We start from the raw sequence: 13,266 nt of genomic DNA on the forward strand, positions 1-13,266 counted from the left end.
TGTCTACAAAAAGCACAATTTCAACATTACAAACACAGACCAGAACCCAAGGAATGTCAAAATTCAAATCAGTTTTTAGTATTTTTACAAATTTATTTTAAAAAATAACAATTGCAATGACATCAATGATTGATCATCTGTACTCCCCCCTACTGCTGGGAGAAAAACCTTTATAGTTGAGTCCCAAAGGAAAATCAAGACATTATTATCAGGCACCCAACAGCCAGAAAAAGTTCTGTTGGTCCAGTGGTATAGACACTGACATGTTCAATGTACCAGTGCAATTAAAATATATACATTTACAATTATCTTGCCAAAAAAAAAAAGCACTCAAGAAGTGAAATAACTATGCATTAAACCAATTATTCACTCATCCATTCACTCTTTCTGCATCTATGAAGTCATCACTACAGTTACAAGGACAAGTAAATGAACTTTTAGTAACAAAGAAAAAAATCCAAACCTCAACCCACCACTTTGCGGGTTATTATGGTGTGCTAAAATGGCCACAATAAAAGGGCCATGAGCTATCTGAGCAGTGACAAAATGACAACTGAAGCATTTTGTTTCAAAGAAAGCAAAACTCAAACTCATGGAAAAAAAAAAAAACTGCAACAATATGAGGTTGATATTACTATGTACAAACTTACAGACACAAATAAATAGCATTTTAGAACTGCTGTTGGCTTAGGTCTGATGACTTTCTTTCTGAACTCTGCATCTTAAAGACTCCTGAACAAAACAAGGGATTGAAATTCCTCATTGCTTTTAGTAAACTAGCATCTGAAAAACTTGGGGCTTACTGAATGAAGTCAATGTCTGAAACCTAAGTCAAGAGCCAGAAGTTTCTAGTGAGCCTACCAAAGGGTGGGCCTCTCCTTATCTCTGGAAGCCAGGGCAGATGACTTAGATTCCAGGGACTAGAGAGATTCTTTCTTTCTTTGCATAGCTCTGTACCTCTATTTCTACCATTACAATTATTTCCCTTTGTGATATTTTCTTCAGAGGTTTAACTTCTTTTCCTTCTTAATACAATTAGGGTGAAATCAAAGAAAGTGCCAATCTTTGTTCTTGGTTATTTAAACCAAACCCAAATGTTCTTCAAAAGAATTTGGTCTTCCTTGTTATAGAGAAAGCAGCGACTTTTTTTCTGAAATCCTATCAGAGTTCCCCAAGGTTCAGCATCTAGTAAAGAAAATCGATTTCTGAGGCACAGTCCATTCTGGGAACTGTGGCCCTATTCCTGACCCTGCGGGCCATCACTACCACCAGTCTGTAGCTTATCCCCAGAAGGTGGATGCAATGTAAAAACCTTTCTGCTGGACAAGCCTATGTAGAAAAAGGGAAACATGGAAACTGGCACCAAAGAATCAGCTGCCAGGGGAATAAAGAGAATGTTTGCTCTCTGGGGCCAGCACAAAACAAAGTGCTGCAGGAGTGAAGCCAACATTCACCTTAAACTCGAGCAGGTAACCTGGAGTATGTCCAGGAGAATGTGACTGAACAGTGCTTTCCAGACAGAAATTGTCAAAGACCAGTTCTTGGACTTCTCCCTTTCCATGCGTTATAGTTGAACTGTAAGTTATTCTTTTCATAATCCATCCCATGCATCCATCCACTGGAGAATCATGCTATGTGACAACACATGGGTATATATACTACCCTCTCTTCTTCGCTAGACTGAAACACATATGAACCCTTCTATTCCCCAAATGCCGTCACAAAGCCTATGATTGAAAATCTCTAGTTTGGCTCTCTGTTTAGGAGTTACTACAAATGTCCTCAGCACTCAGCACAGAAGTTGTTTTATGGTTTTGTTCTCTACTTAGGAAAGGCAGTTTCAAGGTCCAATGCCCTCTACGTTGTCTTAAAAGCAGCAGAAGCAAGAAATACAGTCCAGATGATCTGTCAACAGACCACAACTTTAAAGTCAAGGCTTTAAAAAAAAGAGAGATTCAGCAATTTATAGATTTAGTGCTTGAGTCTTGTCATTCTATCCCCAGAGTTAGCTTTTTCTTGGCTGGAGTCCAAAAATACCAACCTACCATCTGGGTAGAAAGAGATTCCTATTATTACCACAGATTAGATGAATGTATCTCAGAGAATTTATTGTTTCCATATCATGAGATGGAACTTCCTTGCCTGGAGGCCACCTCTGAATACAGAGTGTCCGTTCAGTTAGTCAGCCTGCGATCCCCCGTCAGAGGGATGGATGCTGCTTAGATTCCATGGAAGGAGCGGGCTTTGGCTTCCCTGATTGCAGTCCTGGTGGAGAAAGTTGTTCTCTGCTAAGATGGCTGGCTGGCTTCACTAGCCAACATAAGTGCTGTGTGTGTGCACTTATGTGCATGCGTCCCTTGCATCATCCTAATCCATGAAATGTCAATGTCATCAACAGTCTGAAATAGGCCCTGACTGAAAGGGCGAGACAAAGGCCTGCAACTTCAATTTGCCAGACATCGCTGCAATTATAATACTGAGCCACTTATTAAAAATTAAGTGGTTTCTGTCCTGTAGAAAAGGGCAGAACGTAATCGTCAGTGTCCCATCGGAAGAGGTGATCAATTTCCTGGAACAGTGGGAAACAGTGGCGAGGAACATAACCTTGATCTGCTCCCTCACGTGGCCTGGGGTTAGGACACTCGGATGATCTGTGTCATTGCTTCTTCATCTGCTTGGTTTGGATCCTAGAGACAAAACATAATAGTGATTAAAGTCCTTTGTGAAAGCAGCAGGGAACTCATGGCTCTCACTCCCGACCATCATGGGAATACATACAACTTTGCTAAGTAAACCAAAGGCTTCTAATGCATCTAAGTCTACATATATGGATTAAAATGCAGCACCGTTAGGAAAGAAGAGACAATAAACATTTGTGTGAAAGGACTGTTAAGTGTGGCCTGGCAATCCATTTCCAAGCACTCCAGAGTTGACAGTGTATCTCTTTCTTAAGAGAATGTATGTTGTACTTACCCTTCAGGTTTAAGGGTCCTTATGTGGTCAAGAGGAAACCATGTCATGCTGTATTTTTATGCCTTGATTTTCTGATCACTGTATTTAGAGACTGAGCACTTAGCAGGGCTGGAAAGGACACTGGAATTTATTTATTTTAGCACACTCATTTTGTAGCTAAACCTGAAGCTGGATGGATAGTGATTTGCCTGGACTAGAGTGAGAAAGTCAGCTGCCCAGCTACAACTGATACCCCAATCTATTGGCTCCCATTTAACCCTTTTTCCACTAAATTCTGCCTGCCGTCTCCCACTTAAAACCTCCAGTGTTAAGACAAGGGTCAGTCCTTGGAAGCTTTCTGCAACACTCCACAATAACCACTTTCAGTTCTTGCACACCAAGGCTCTGAAGCTTCAACTGCCACAATCAAAGAAAAACCTGAAAGATTTCTGGAGGTAGTAGGACTGCAAGCGGGGTCTTGAACAATGAGTAAGAACAATAACCAGCATTTATGGAGCCCTCACCATGCACTACATAACGTGCTAAGTAGGCACCCAATATAGCTTACTGCCTGGACTCTCCACCACAGCCCTGTTAAGTATCAACAGCATCCTACTTTACAGGTGAAGGAACTCAGGCCAAAAGTGGCTAAGTAAGGAACTTGACCAAGGTCCCATCGCTAGTACACAGAATTGGGAGAGTCCCTGGCATAATGCCCATAGATGGCACTCTACATCTGTACACCGCATGAACCAAAGAGGAAGAAGGAAGAGCTCTCAGACTACAGGTAGGAATTAACAGCACTGAAGGAAGAGTCTGTGCTCATGTGTGGATATACTGAGGACTCCTAGTCTGACACTGAAAGGGGTTGCTTGGAAGATATACAGAAACAGTTTGGGATCTGATGCAGTAAAAAATGAAAGCCAGCATGCATCCTTGAGCAGGGGACGAACATGATTAATTAACAAAGCACTAATTTAGGAAGACTGATTTGGCAATACTTCAGGTAGGCTGTAATGGTCACACAGAATAAAGTATCTGGAAATGGGGCGGGGCGGGGTGGGGGGTGGGGGGAGGAAATCCATTTATTCAACAAACATTTACCAAGTGTTTGTTCTGGACTGGGCATTATACTAAGTCCAATCAATACAATGGAGGACAAGCCTCACCTTGAGTCTCTACGTGGCTTACAGTCTAGTGAAGGAGACAATTACACAAATAAAACAAGTCGGTTATTATGATGCTCAAAAGAAAAGGAAGACGTGAAAAAATAATGGGGTAGAAGAAACCTACTCTGGCTCCAGTCTCAGATTTAAATCAAGACCTAAAAGGTAAGAAAGAGATGGTCACACAAGAAGACGGCAGTGAAGGGGTGCCTGGGTGGCTCACTTGGTTAGGTGGCTGACTCTTGGGTTTTGGCCCAGGTCACGATCTCACGGTTTGTGAGGCTGAGCCCTGCATTGGGCTCTGTGTTGATGGCATGGACCCTGCTTGGGATTCTGTCTCATTTTCTCTCTGCCCCACCCCTGCTTGCTCTCTACTTCCCTCTTTGAAAAATAAATAAACATTAAAAAACAACAACAAAAAAGATGGGAATGAAAAGCTTTACAGATTAGCTATTTCCAAGACAAAGGTCCAACAGCAGAAGACAGATCAATGAACAGTATAGCGAGAGCATAAAGATGAAGAGTAGAAAGAATGAAGCTGGAGGTAGGGAGGAGCTGGATCACACAAGCGCCTTTTTGGCCGTGGTAATAAGCACTTTGGATTTTAGTCTAAGTGCAAACGGGAAATGGCAGAGGGTGGAACGGGTTTAAGCAGGGCAGTGATGGGAGATGACACCCATTTTAAGAAGACCACACAAAGATGTAAAGAATGGACCAGAGGGGCACAAGGATGGAAGAAGGGAGGAGACCAGCAGGCTGCTGTTACATTAACTGAAGCAAAAGAAGAAAGGATTTCTCAAAACTGACAGCAGTTGGAAGGGGAAAAAAAAAGGTAACTGATTCAGGTAATATTTTAGAGGTAAAACCAAGAAGACTTTTTGAAGAATTGGACAATTCAAGCTTTAGCAACTAGGTGCATGGACATGTCACAGGGATTGAGTAACTGCTTTAGGGATAAAAAAATAAAAATCAAGAGTTCTATTTCATATATACTGATTCAGAAATGCCGGTAAGATACAATCAGTGGAATCAGATGCAATACAACAGTTGCAAATTAAATTCTGGAGTTATACTGCCTTTGAATTTCAGGTGCATCATTTTATTAAGCATTTTACCTTGGGCAAACAACTTAACCTCTCTAAGCCTCAGATTTAACTGTAAAATGGAAATAAGAATTCTCACCTCATGGGGCTTGAGGTTGCTCCAAAGATTCAATGAAATAAAAAATGCTTATAAAAGTGCTTAATGTAATGGCAGGCACATAGCAGTTAAGTGTTGGCTACTGGTGGCTGTGCTACTACACTAAGAGACAATAAAACTTATTCTTTTAAAATCAACAAAGATGAGAATTTCAAGAAGGAATTAATAGTAATAATCTGCAAAGATAGTGAGGAAAAAAGGCCACTGGATTAAATACCTTCAGTGCTTTAGGGCAAAAGAGAATCTAAGAGATACAATGTTGCATTCAACATAGAACAGGTAATTAGTCCCTGGTGTGAAAGTTACAAGAGGACACTGAATGGTCCTCCTGAGAAAATACAAGGTAAAAAGAGAAGAATGAAATGTATACTCTACTTACCTGCATATGGGGACTATCCTTTTCCTTTGGAGAGAAAAACCGTCCACCTTCACCCCGCTTCCGAGCCATGGCGTGACGGTGCCGAGACTCATGCAGGTATTTCTAAAACGAAAGAAATAAAGGTACTAGTTGGAAAGAGCATAGTTACCTAATGCCCAAATTCTATGCTCTGAAGTTCAGGAGGGCTGCCATCAGAGCCACCAGGGGTAATCATGACCTTGAATTATGGAGGAAGCTTTGGAGGAAACACTAGGCAGCGGCTAACTATATATTAACTATCATAAAAATGTGAATGCTAATGAATGACAAATAAAAACGATTCCCCAAAGGTAAAGCAACGATCACTACCTACACCTCCCCATATACACTTCAGTAATAGACCAAATGGCTGTTCAGTAGAAAGACTGCATTTCCTGACCTTATTCGCAGTTAAGTGTGGCCACGTAATTAAGTTTTGGTTAATGAGACGTAAGGAACTTCTTCAAAATTTCCTTTAAAAAGAGTGCCTTTCCACAGGACTCCGGGGTGGCTCAGTCAGTTGAGCGTCTGACTCTTGGTTTCAGCCCAAGTCATGATCTCATGGTCATGGGATCGAGCCCTGCATCAGGTTCCATGCTAGGTGTGGAACCTGCTTAAGATCCCCCCTCTCCTTCTTTTTCTCAACATAAATAAACTTAAAAAAAAAAAAAAAAAAAAAAGAGAGTACCTTTCTTGTTCCCCTTGTTCCTAGGCGGGAGCCCAAGCAGTCATCTTAGACTAGGACTAGCACACTAAGTTTATCAGAACAGTGAGACAGGAAGAGAGAGCATCATGAGGACGGACTCTGGAAATTTGCTATAGGCTCAGGATAATTTCTCTCTGGACTGAATTTATGTAAGAAAATAATTAACTCTTATTTAACCCACTGTTACTGTTTTGTTATTCTAGTTGCAGCCACAGAGAGCAATATCAAATGCTAACTTTTTACAAAAGATCACAGCTCTTTACTTTCAATTGTTTGGAAAGTACTCAAGGAAACAAACCATATGAAAGGGAATTTCAAAAGTAGAACCCTGCCCTTTCTCTTCCTTCTCCTTCCCAATGGTATACACACCCTTCTTTCCTTTGGAATTTTCCCTTCGGCCTCTAGTTTAGCCCGGGCTTGCCTCCTCTTCAGTATACGGTGGTACTGTTTGGCATTCACATAGAGAGGCTCTTCTTCCAGCATCTCTGCCCCAGGGAGAGGGATTCTTTGGATAGCAGGCACAGAGCCAGCACCAGGCACCATCTGTGTGAAGAGAAAACCACAGCTTATTAAATAGTGACACAGGAAACATTTTCTTGGTCTCTGTTAAACTTTTTTTTCTAAATGCTATAAAAAGTAGCTTTCATACAGCACTTAAATGCAGATTCCTGGAAAACATTTACACTAAAAGGTCTTCATTTTAAACAAACATTCCAGATGATTCCATCATAGGGAGCCCAGAAGCCACACTGACAAGGACACCAGCACGTCCAAATTCTTGTCCACCTATGACTCCATTTTCTAGAAATGTCTGCTGCCATCTAATGGTCAGGAACAGTAATCACAGAGAATGAAACAGTACAAAGGTAGGTAGGTAGGTAGGCAGGCAGAGGTTGACCAAGTGCTACCAAATGCCTACAGTTACAGAAACAATTTAATTAACAACTTAGCTTAGTATATAATTAAATTCTAATTTTTCTAAGCAAATTAAAACTAAAAACACTGTATAAATGTCTGAGGAAACCAGGAACAGGTTCCCATGCCCCAATCCCTTCTCAACCTTTAACAACTTTGGATGGGTGTGTTGATTCTTCTGGTAGCTTCCTCCACCTCTCTGCAGGATTCTACTACTTGTTCTTAATTTACCCATTTTAGGGACCATGTACTACTCATCTTTCCCCTTCCCTATCTTCCTCATGTATTTGTAGCACACATTTCTTGGTTTCTTTAAGAATTACAATCTAATTTTGAGTTTACTTCTTGTTTCCCTCACTGGGGGCAATGTATTTTCCACTTTCCAAAGGTCAGTAGTCTATGCCTTCATTATTTGAATTCTGAAGATTACACAAAAGCAGGTATTTCTGTTTATCCTCTGCTGTATCTCCAGCACCTAGAAGGTGCTCAGGATGAATTATAGTTCATTGTAATGTTTCTTGTAAAAGTAGATCTCTTTAAGTGCCTTAAGGATCAATTCAATCCTAAGCGGTCAGCAGCATCAACAAGCTTTATGAGAGACATCAAAGTGCAAGGTCAAAAAAACCTTCAATGACAAAAGAGACATATGGAAAGATAAATGACAAAAGAACAGTGAGGTGAAGAATCAGTTTCCTTACCATGACCATCCCTCCTGAATTGACCACATTGCCTGCCACCGGTAGTGTCACAGTGACAGTCCCCTGTCCACTGCTGGTGGTGTTGGTGTTGGCTCCTGTCTGAACAATCTGTGCTCCTGCCAAACTGGCTGCTGGGATGGTGATCATGCCTGAAACAGGGACTGTGACTTTAAGAAAATAAAACACAAAACAAACAAAAAACAGGTACACAGAAAGAAGGGAACACAGTTAGTCCCTCTTCTACCTGGCACACACTTCCTTACCCTGGAAAAATATACTACACAGCACAAGGGGAGAAGCAGCACTCTCCTACTCTGCCTGGTTTGCTGCATGTAACCCAAGTAATCATGATCCTTCATATTCTATTAAGTGTCTGGATTCCAGTTCTGATAAAACTTATCCTTGAAATGGATACCTCCCTGGGTATTCCAGTAATAGTTTTCAACAGCTGGTGAGAAAGTCTGGAGGCCTCCCCTTCTGCGAGTCGGTCTGCCTTGTGCTACACTCACTATTTTTGTATATATGAATGATCTGCCTCAGGACAGAGATTCTTTAAAGTTGTAATTTGTTTATCCTCAACTGACAATAGCTCAACCTGTCGCAGAACTAAAACTTAAAATTAAACCAAGCACTCCAGGCTCCCCAACTATCACCAGCACCACTTAAGGATTTGGCTCAGCATTTTCTATTCGAGCTCCTGCCTGGGCTCAGTCCAGTTCTTCAATCTCAGGTCTTCTCCTGAGTCACAGGAGAGCACACTTCCTGCCCTCACTGGATCTTGTATACTGCTACATTTTAATTACAAGTCAAACGTTTAGTCCTAGACTCTGGGATGTCCCTTCCAGATTTAATGATCTGACAGATGCTTCCCAAAGCTCTCAAGTTCAGTTTGAGCCATCTCCTCTTGTCTGAAGTCCATTCTCCTCCCAAGCCACACAGATTTCATGGCTCTGTATTTATGCATTATCTAGTCCTAGAACCTACCTCTATAAAAGCTCCGCGCTGCGTTTATTTGGTCACATGTATGTCTCCCATGATAGATTTAGAAGCTCTTCGGGAAGAAAATTTGTTTCTTAGTAAAGTAAGCATAGTGGGCATGTAAGTCTTTTGGACAGAAACTAATAATCAAGTTGACCGGAGAGAAAAGAAAAAGACCATAAGCAGCAAAAACACTAAATGCCACCTTGACTTCTGATCTACTTCTTCCACTACCAACTATGAAACTCCCTATTTCCAATCTTCCATTTAGAAACATTTTTTCCCAGAAAGGATCAAAGCTTATATCATCCCCAGGACCAGTCTTTAAACAACCACAGTAGGAACTCCTACAAATGTTACTATCACCGGTCACATATTAATGACAAGAAAACAACAACCAATGGAGACTTAGAAAAGATTTTTGTTGTTGTTCACAAATATGTTGGGCGGAGGTCACCACAAAATATCTGAAGTAGTCATTTGCCCCAAGGATGAAAAAGACATGCTCTCCCAAGTCCTCTGGAAATGCAGATGCACACTTACCTTGCTGCAGAATGGTGCCATCTGCATTAACTGGCTGATAGACGATGGTCTGCCCTTCAGCAGTCTGAGCCACTTGCTGGCCCTGGACCGCAATCTGCTGCTGGGTCTGAAGGAAATAAATCAGGACAATTTAACAAAGGACCCCTTCTTTTTTTAAAAAAAAAAAAAAAAGAAAATACAACATTTGTGATGGTTTTCTTCCCCATTTTTACTTACTACTTATGAAATATTTGCCTCAGCTGTCTGACCCTTTCAAATCAGCTGTGCTCTTCTGTTGACAGAGAGAATGGAATTACCTGGGTCTGGCCAGCAGTGACTGCCGTCTGGGGCTGCTGGATGATGATCTGCTGGGTCTGGCCCTGCTGGCCCTGCACCTGCACAGCCTGCCCACCCTGGATCTGGATCTGTCCAGGTGGCACCAACTGTATCTGTGCAAGAGAACACAAAGAAAGGTTAGTACCCTGCTGGCATTGGTCTCTTTTTGTCCTGGAGTATTAGTTATCCAAATTCCTCCAGAAAGCAAGAAAGGCTTGGAAGAAGGTAAAAGAATCTTGTTCTGCTCTCTGTTATAAATTAGACATAAGTTGTTTGCCATTGATGAAACAATGGAGGAATTTTGGCTGCTGTCTAGATACAGGATTATTTTTAAGGAATCAGAGCCAGTTGTAAAAAAGAGGATATAGAACCATGCCGGCATGGTTATATGTACTGATAAAGCATGTTCATTTAAAAATACATTCTGAAGTATTTTTTAAAGATGAAATAATATATATATGTTCAAAAGAATCCTTGAGAGAGTAAGGGATACAGATGCAACCAGAAGACTGATTATGTGTTGATGACTGTTGAAGCTGCAAAATAGGGATTTAGCACATGGTTCTCTTTGGTTTTGTCTGTTTAATGCCTTCTATAATAGAATGTTAAAAAACAATCAAGTTATTGCCAATTTTTCAAGTGGGGGTCTATGAATATGTATATACAAAAGCTTTAAACACACAGAGGAATCAAGACTATCATCTTAGATAGACCCATGCAGACATCACTCAGATTTAACAAGTTGCTTCATTTAACATTCCCTTCCCATCTAAAAGTTATTCACCGCATTAAAATGTGGTCATCCTTACAGAACATTTCACACACGTATATCCATAAAAACACATGGTACTCTTCTGCGTTTGTTAAGTTTCACATAAATAGTAACATACTGTATCTCTCTACAATTTGCTTTGATCAGTCATCATTTTCAAAATTTAGCCAGTTAACAACTAGTTCACTCATTGTTTAAAGTATGTATGTATTTTTAAGTAATCTCTACACCCACCATGGGGCTCGAACTCACGACTGAGATCAAGGGTCACATGCTCTTCTGACTGCACCAGTCAGGTGCCCCAGAACTAGTTCACTCATTTTAATTGTCAAATATCACAATAAATGATTATGCTGTAATCTATTCATACGTTCCCCTTAATTTGGGATTTTCTCCAACAATCTTAATTTATAAATTTTATTTTACAAAAAAAAATCAATGAATGCATATCCTTGTGCAAATATTGAGTTTCTGAAGTATTAAAAGTAGGATTCCTGTGTTGAAGGAGACAGGTGTGTGGTAGGCAGCCTCTAAAATGGTTTCCAGCTGCCTTCTGGTAATCACTTCTTTATGTGATCTTCCCCATGAGTGTGCTGCACCTACTGACTCACTTCTAACAAACAGAACATGGCAAAAGTCGTGGGACATCACTTTCGAGATTAGGTTACAAAGACGGTGACTTCCATCTTGCTGTTTCTCGCTCTCCCTCACTCAGAGGGATGATAGCTGTTGTGTCACATGCTACCCTACGGAGAGGCTCACATGGCAGGAACCGGTGTCAGTGGCCAAAGTTGGGAAGGACCTGATACCCACAAAGAGCCACGGAAGTGGAGTTTTAAAGTGGATTCATCCCCGGTTGAATCTCCCTCGGACTGCAGCCCACAGTGCATCAAGAGAGACACTGAGTCAGAGGACCCAGACAAGCTGTGCCAGAATTTGTGACCCACAGAAACTGTGAGATGATAATTTGTTTTAAATCACTAACATTTAGGATAATTTATCTGCAGCCAAAGATAATTAATACACGTGTCCGATTATATTCCTCCTACATCTATTTTCCAACACCCTAACACCCAGTACTGTCTAGTGTTTGCTAGTTTTGATTTAATTTGCATTTCTAATTTGATTCCTGGGTTTGGACAGCTAAACCTCAGCTAACGATTTTGGACAGAGAGGGAACCTGTGCTTTTCAAATCTGTTTTCTTTCATTTCTCTTTTTAATGGCTATGGTTAATTTATTAGAAGTGTCATCATAAATGTGACAAGAAATCTGAAAAATATTTAAGTTTTTTATAATTAAACTAGTAACATTTTGTTGGGTGCACAGAATCCTGTTTTCATGTAACAGCAAATGTACACATTTCTTTAAGAACAAGAGAATGCATTTAGGAAGGCCCCACAACTCAAAATTTCCAGCATTTTATATACAAATTCACACCTAAGCAACAGCCAAGGGTATAGAGCAAAAGTTTCTCCTAACAACTCCTTCATCTCCCTTCTCATTAATTCATTCATTCCATCACCAGACATTTTTGATCTGGGTGTTATTTCAACAGAGTAGGGATTTTTCCCCTTCATTCTGTTACTAGTATATATCACACTGATCAATTTTCTATGTTGAAGCACTCTTATCTCTAGGAATAAATCCCACTTGGTCATGGTGTGTAACTTTTAATATGCTCTGGATTTGGCCTGTTAGTATTTTGAGAAGATGTTTGATCAATGTTCACAATGAATATTTTTTGGTAATGTCTTTGTTTGGTTTTAGAATCAGAATAAATGCTGGCCTCATAGAATGAATTACAAGTGCTCTTTTCTAACTTCAGGAAAAAGTCTGAGAAACTGTATTTGTTTTTCAAATTTTTGGTAAAATACACCAGGGAAGCCATTAGTGCTTTTATTTATTGAGAGATTTTTGAGTACTGATTCAAGCTCCTTAGTAATTATAGCTCTATATTCTGGTTTCTCTTCAGATCGCAAAAATCTTTCACCTTTTACTAACTGTGGGTCCATTTAGATCTTTTCAGGTTTCCTATTTCTTTGGAATTGAGTCTTGGTAGAGTAGGTTTTGATTCTAGGAATTTGTCTATTCTTTCAGTTATTCAATTTGTTGCATTTGGTTGCTCATAATACTTTTTTTCAAGATTTTATTTCAATTCTAGTTAGTTAACATAATGGTAAAATTAGTTTCAGGTGTAGAATTTAGTGATTTGTCATTTACATGTAACACTCAGTGCTCATCCCAAGTGCCCTCCTTAATCCCCATCACCCATTTAGCCCATCCCCCTACCCATCTCCTTCTATCGACTCTCAGTTCTCTGTAATTAAGAGTCTCTTACGGTTTGCTTCCTTTTTTTCTTTTCCCTACGTTCATGTTTCCTTAAATTCCACATGAATGAAATCACATAGTATTTGCACTCTAGCTCCATCTACATTTTTGCAAATGCAAGATTTCGTTCTTTTTTTAAAGTTTATTTATTTTGAGAGAGCACAAGTGAGGGAGGGGCAGAGAAAGAGAGAAAGAGAAAGAGAAAGAGAAAGAGAAAGAGAAAGAGAAAGAGGAAAGAGAAAGAGGAGAAAGAGAAAGAGAAAGAGAAAGAGAAAGAGAAAGAGAAAGAGAAAGA

The 13,266-nt window shown here is 40.2% G+C and overlaps 1 protein-coding gene across 6 annotated transcripts in view; it reads right to left on the reverse strand.

The window, feature by feature from the left end:
- Window positions 1-596: 596 nt before the first annotated feature.
- NFYA (nuclear transcription factor Y subunit alpha) overlaps window positions 597-13,266 on the reverse strand; it is a 33,270-nt gene continuing 20,600 nt past the window's right edge. For 5 of the 6 annotated variants that reach the window (XM_049653314.1, XM_049653313.1, XM_049653320.1 and 2 more), the window contains 6 exons: window positions 9,852-9,983; window positions 9,556-9,661; window positions 8,035-8,201; window positions 6,791-6,964; window positions 5,698-5,799; window positions 597-2,687 (listed from right to left, as the gene is read on the reverse strand). In XM_049653314.1, the coding sequence (XP_049509271.1) occupies window positions 2,634-2,687; window positions 5,698-5,799; window positions 6,791-6,964; window positions 8,035-8,201; window positions 9,556-9,661; window positions 9,852-9,983 (735 nt within the window). In that variant the 3' untranslated portion in view covers window positions 597-2,633. The remainder of the gene's footprint in view (window positions 2,688-5,697; window positions 5,800-6,790; window positions 6,965-8,034; window positions 8,202-9,555; window positions 9,662-9,851; window positions 9,984-13,266) is intronic. The other variant, XM_049653315.1, reaches the window with a different exon arrangement.

Source organism: Panthera uncia (genome assembly GCF_023721935.1).
Source record: "Panthera uncia isolate 11264 chromosome B2 unlocalized genomic scaffold, Puncia_PCG_1.0 HiC_scaffold_24, whole genome shotgun sequence".
Taxonomy (NCBI): Eukaryota; Metazoa; Chordata; class Mammalia; order Carnivora; family Felidae; genus Panthera; species Panthera uncia.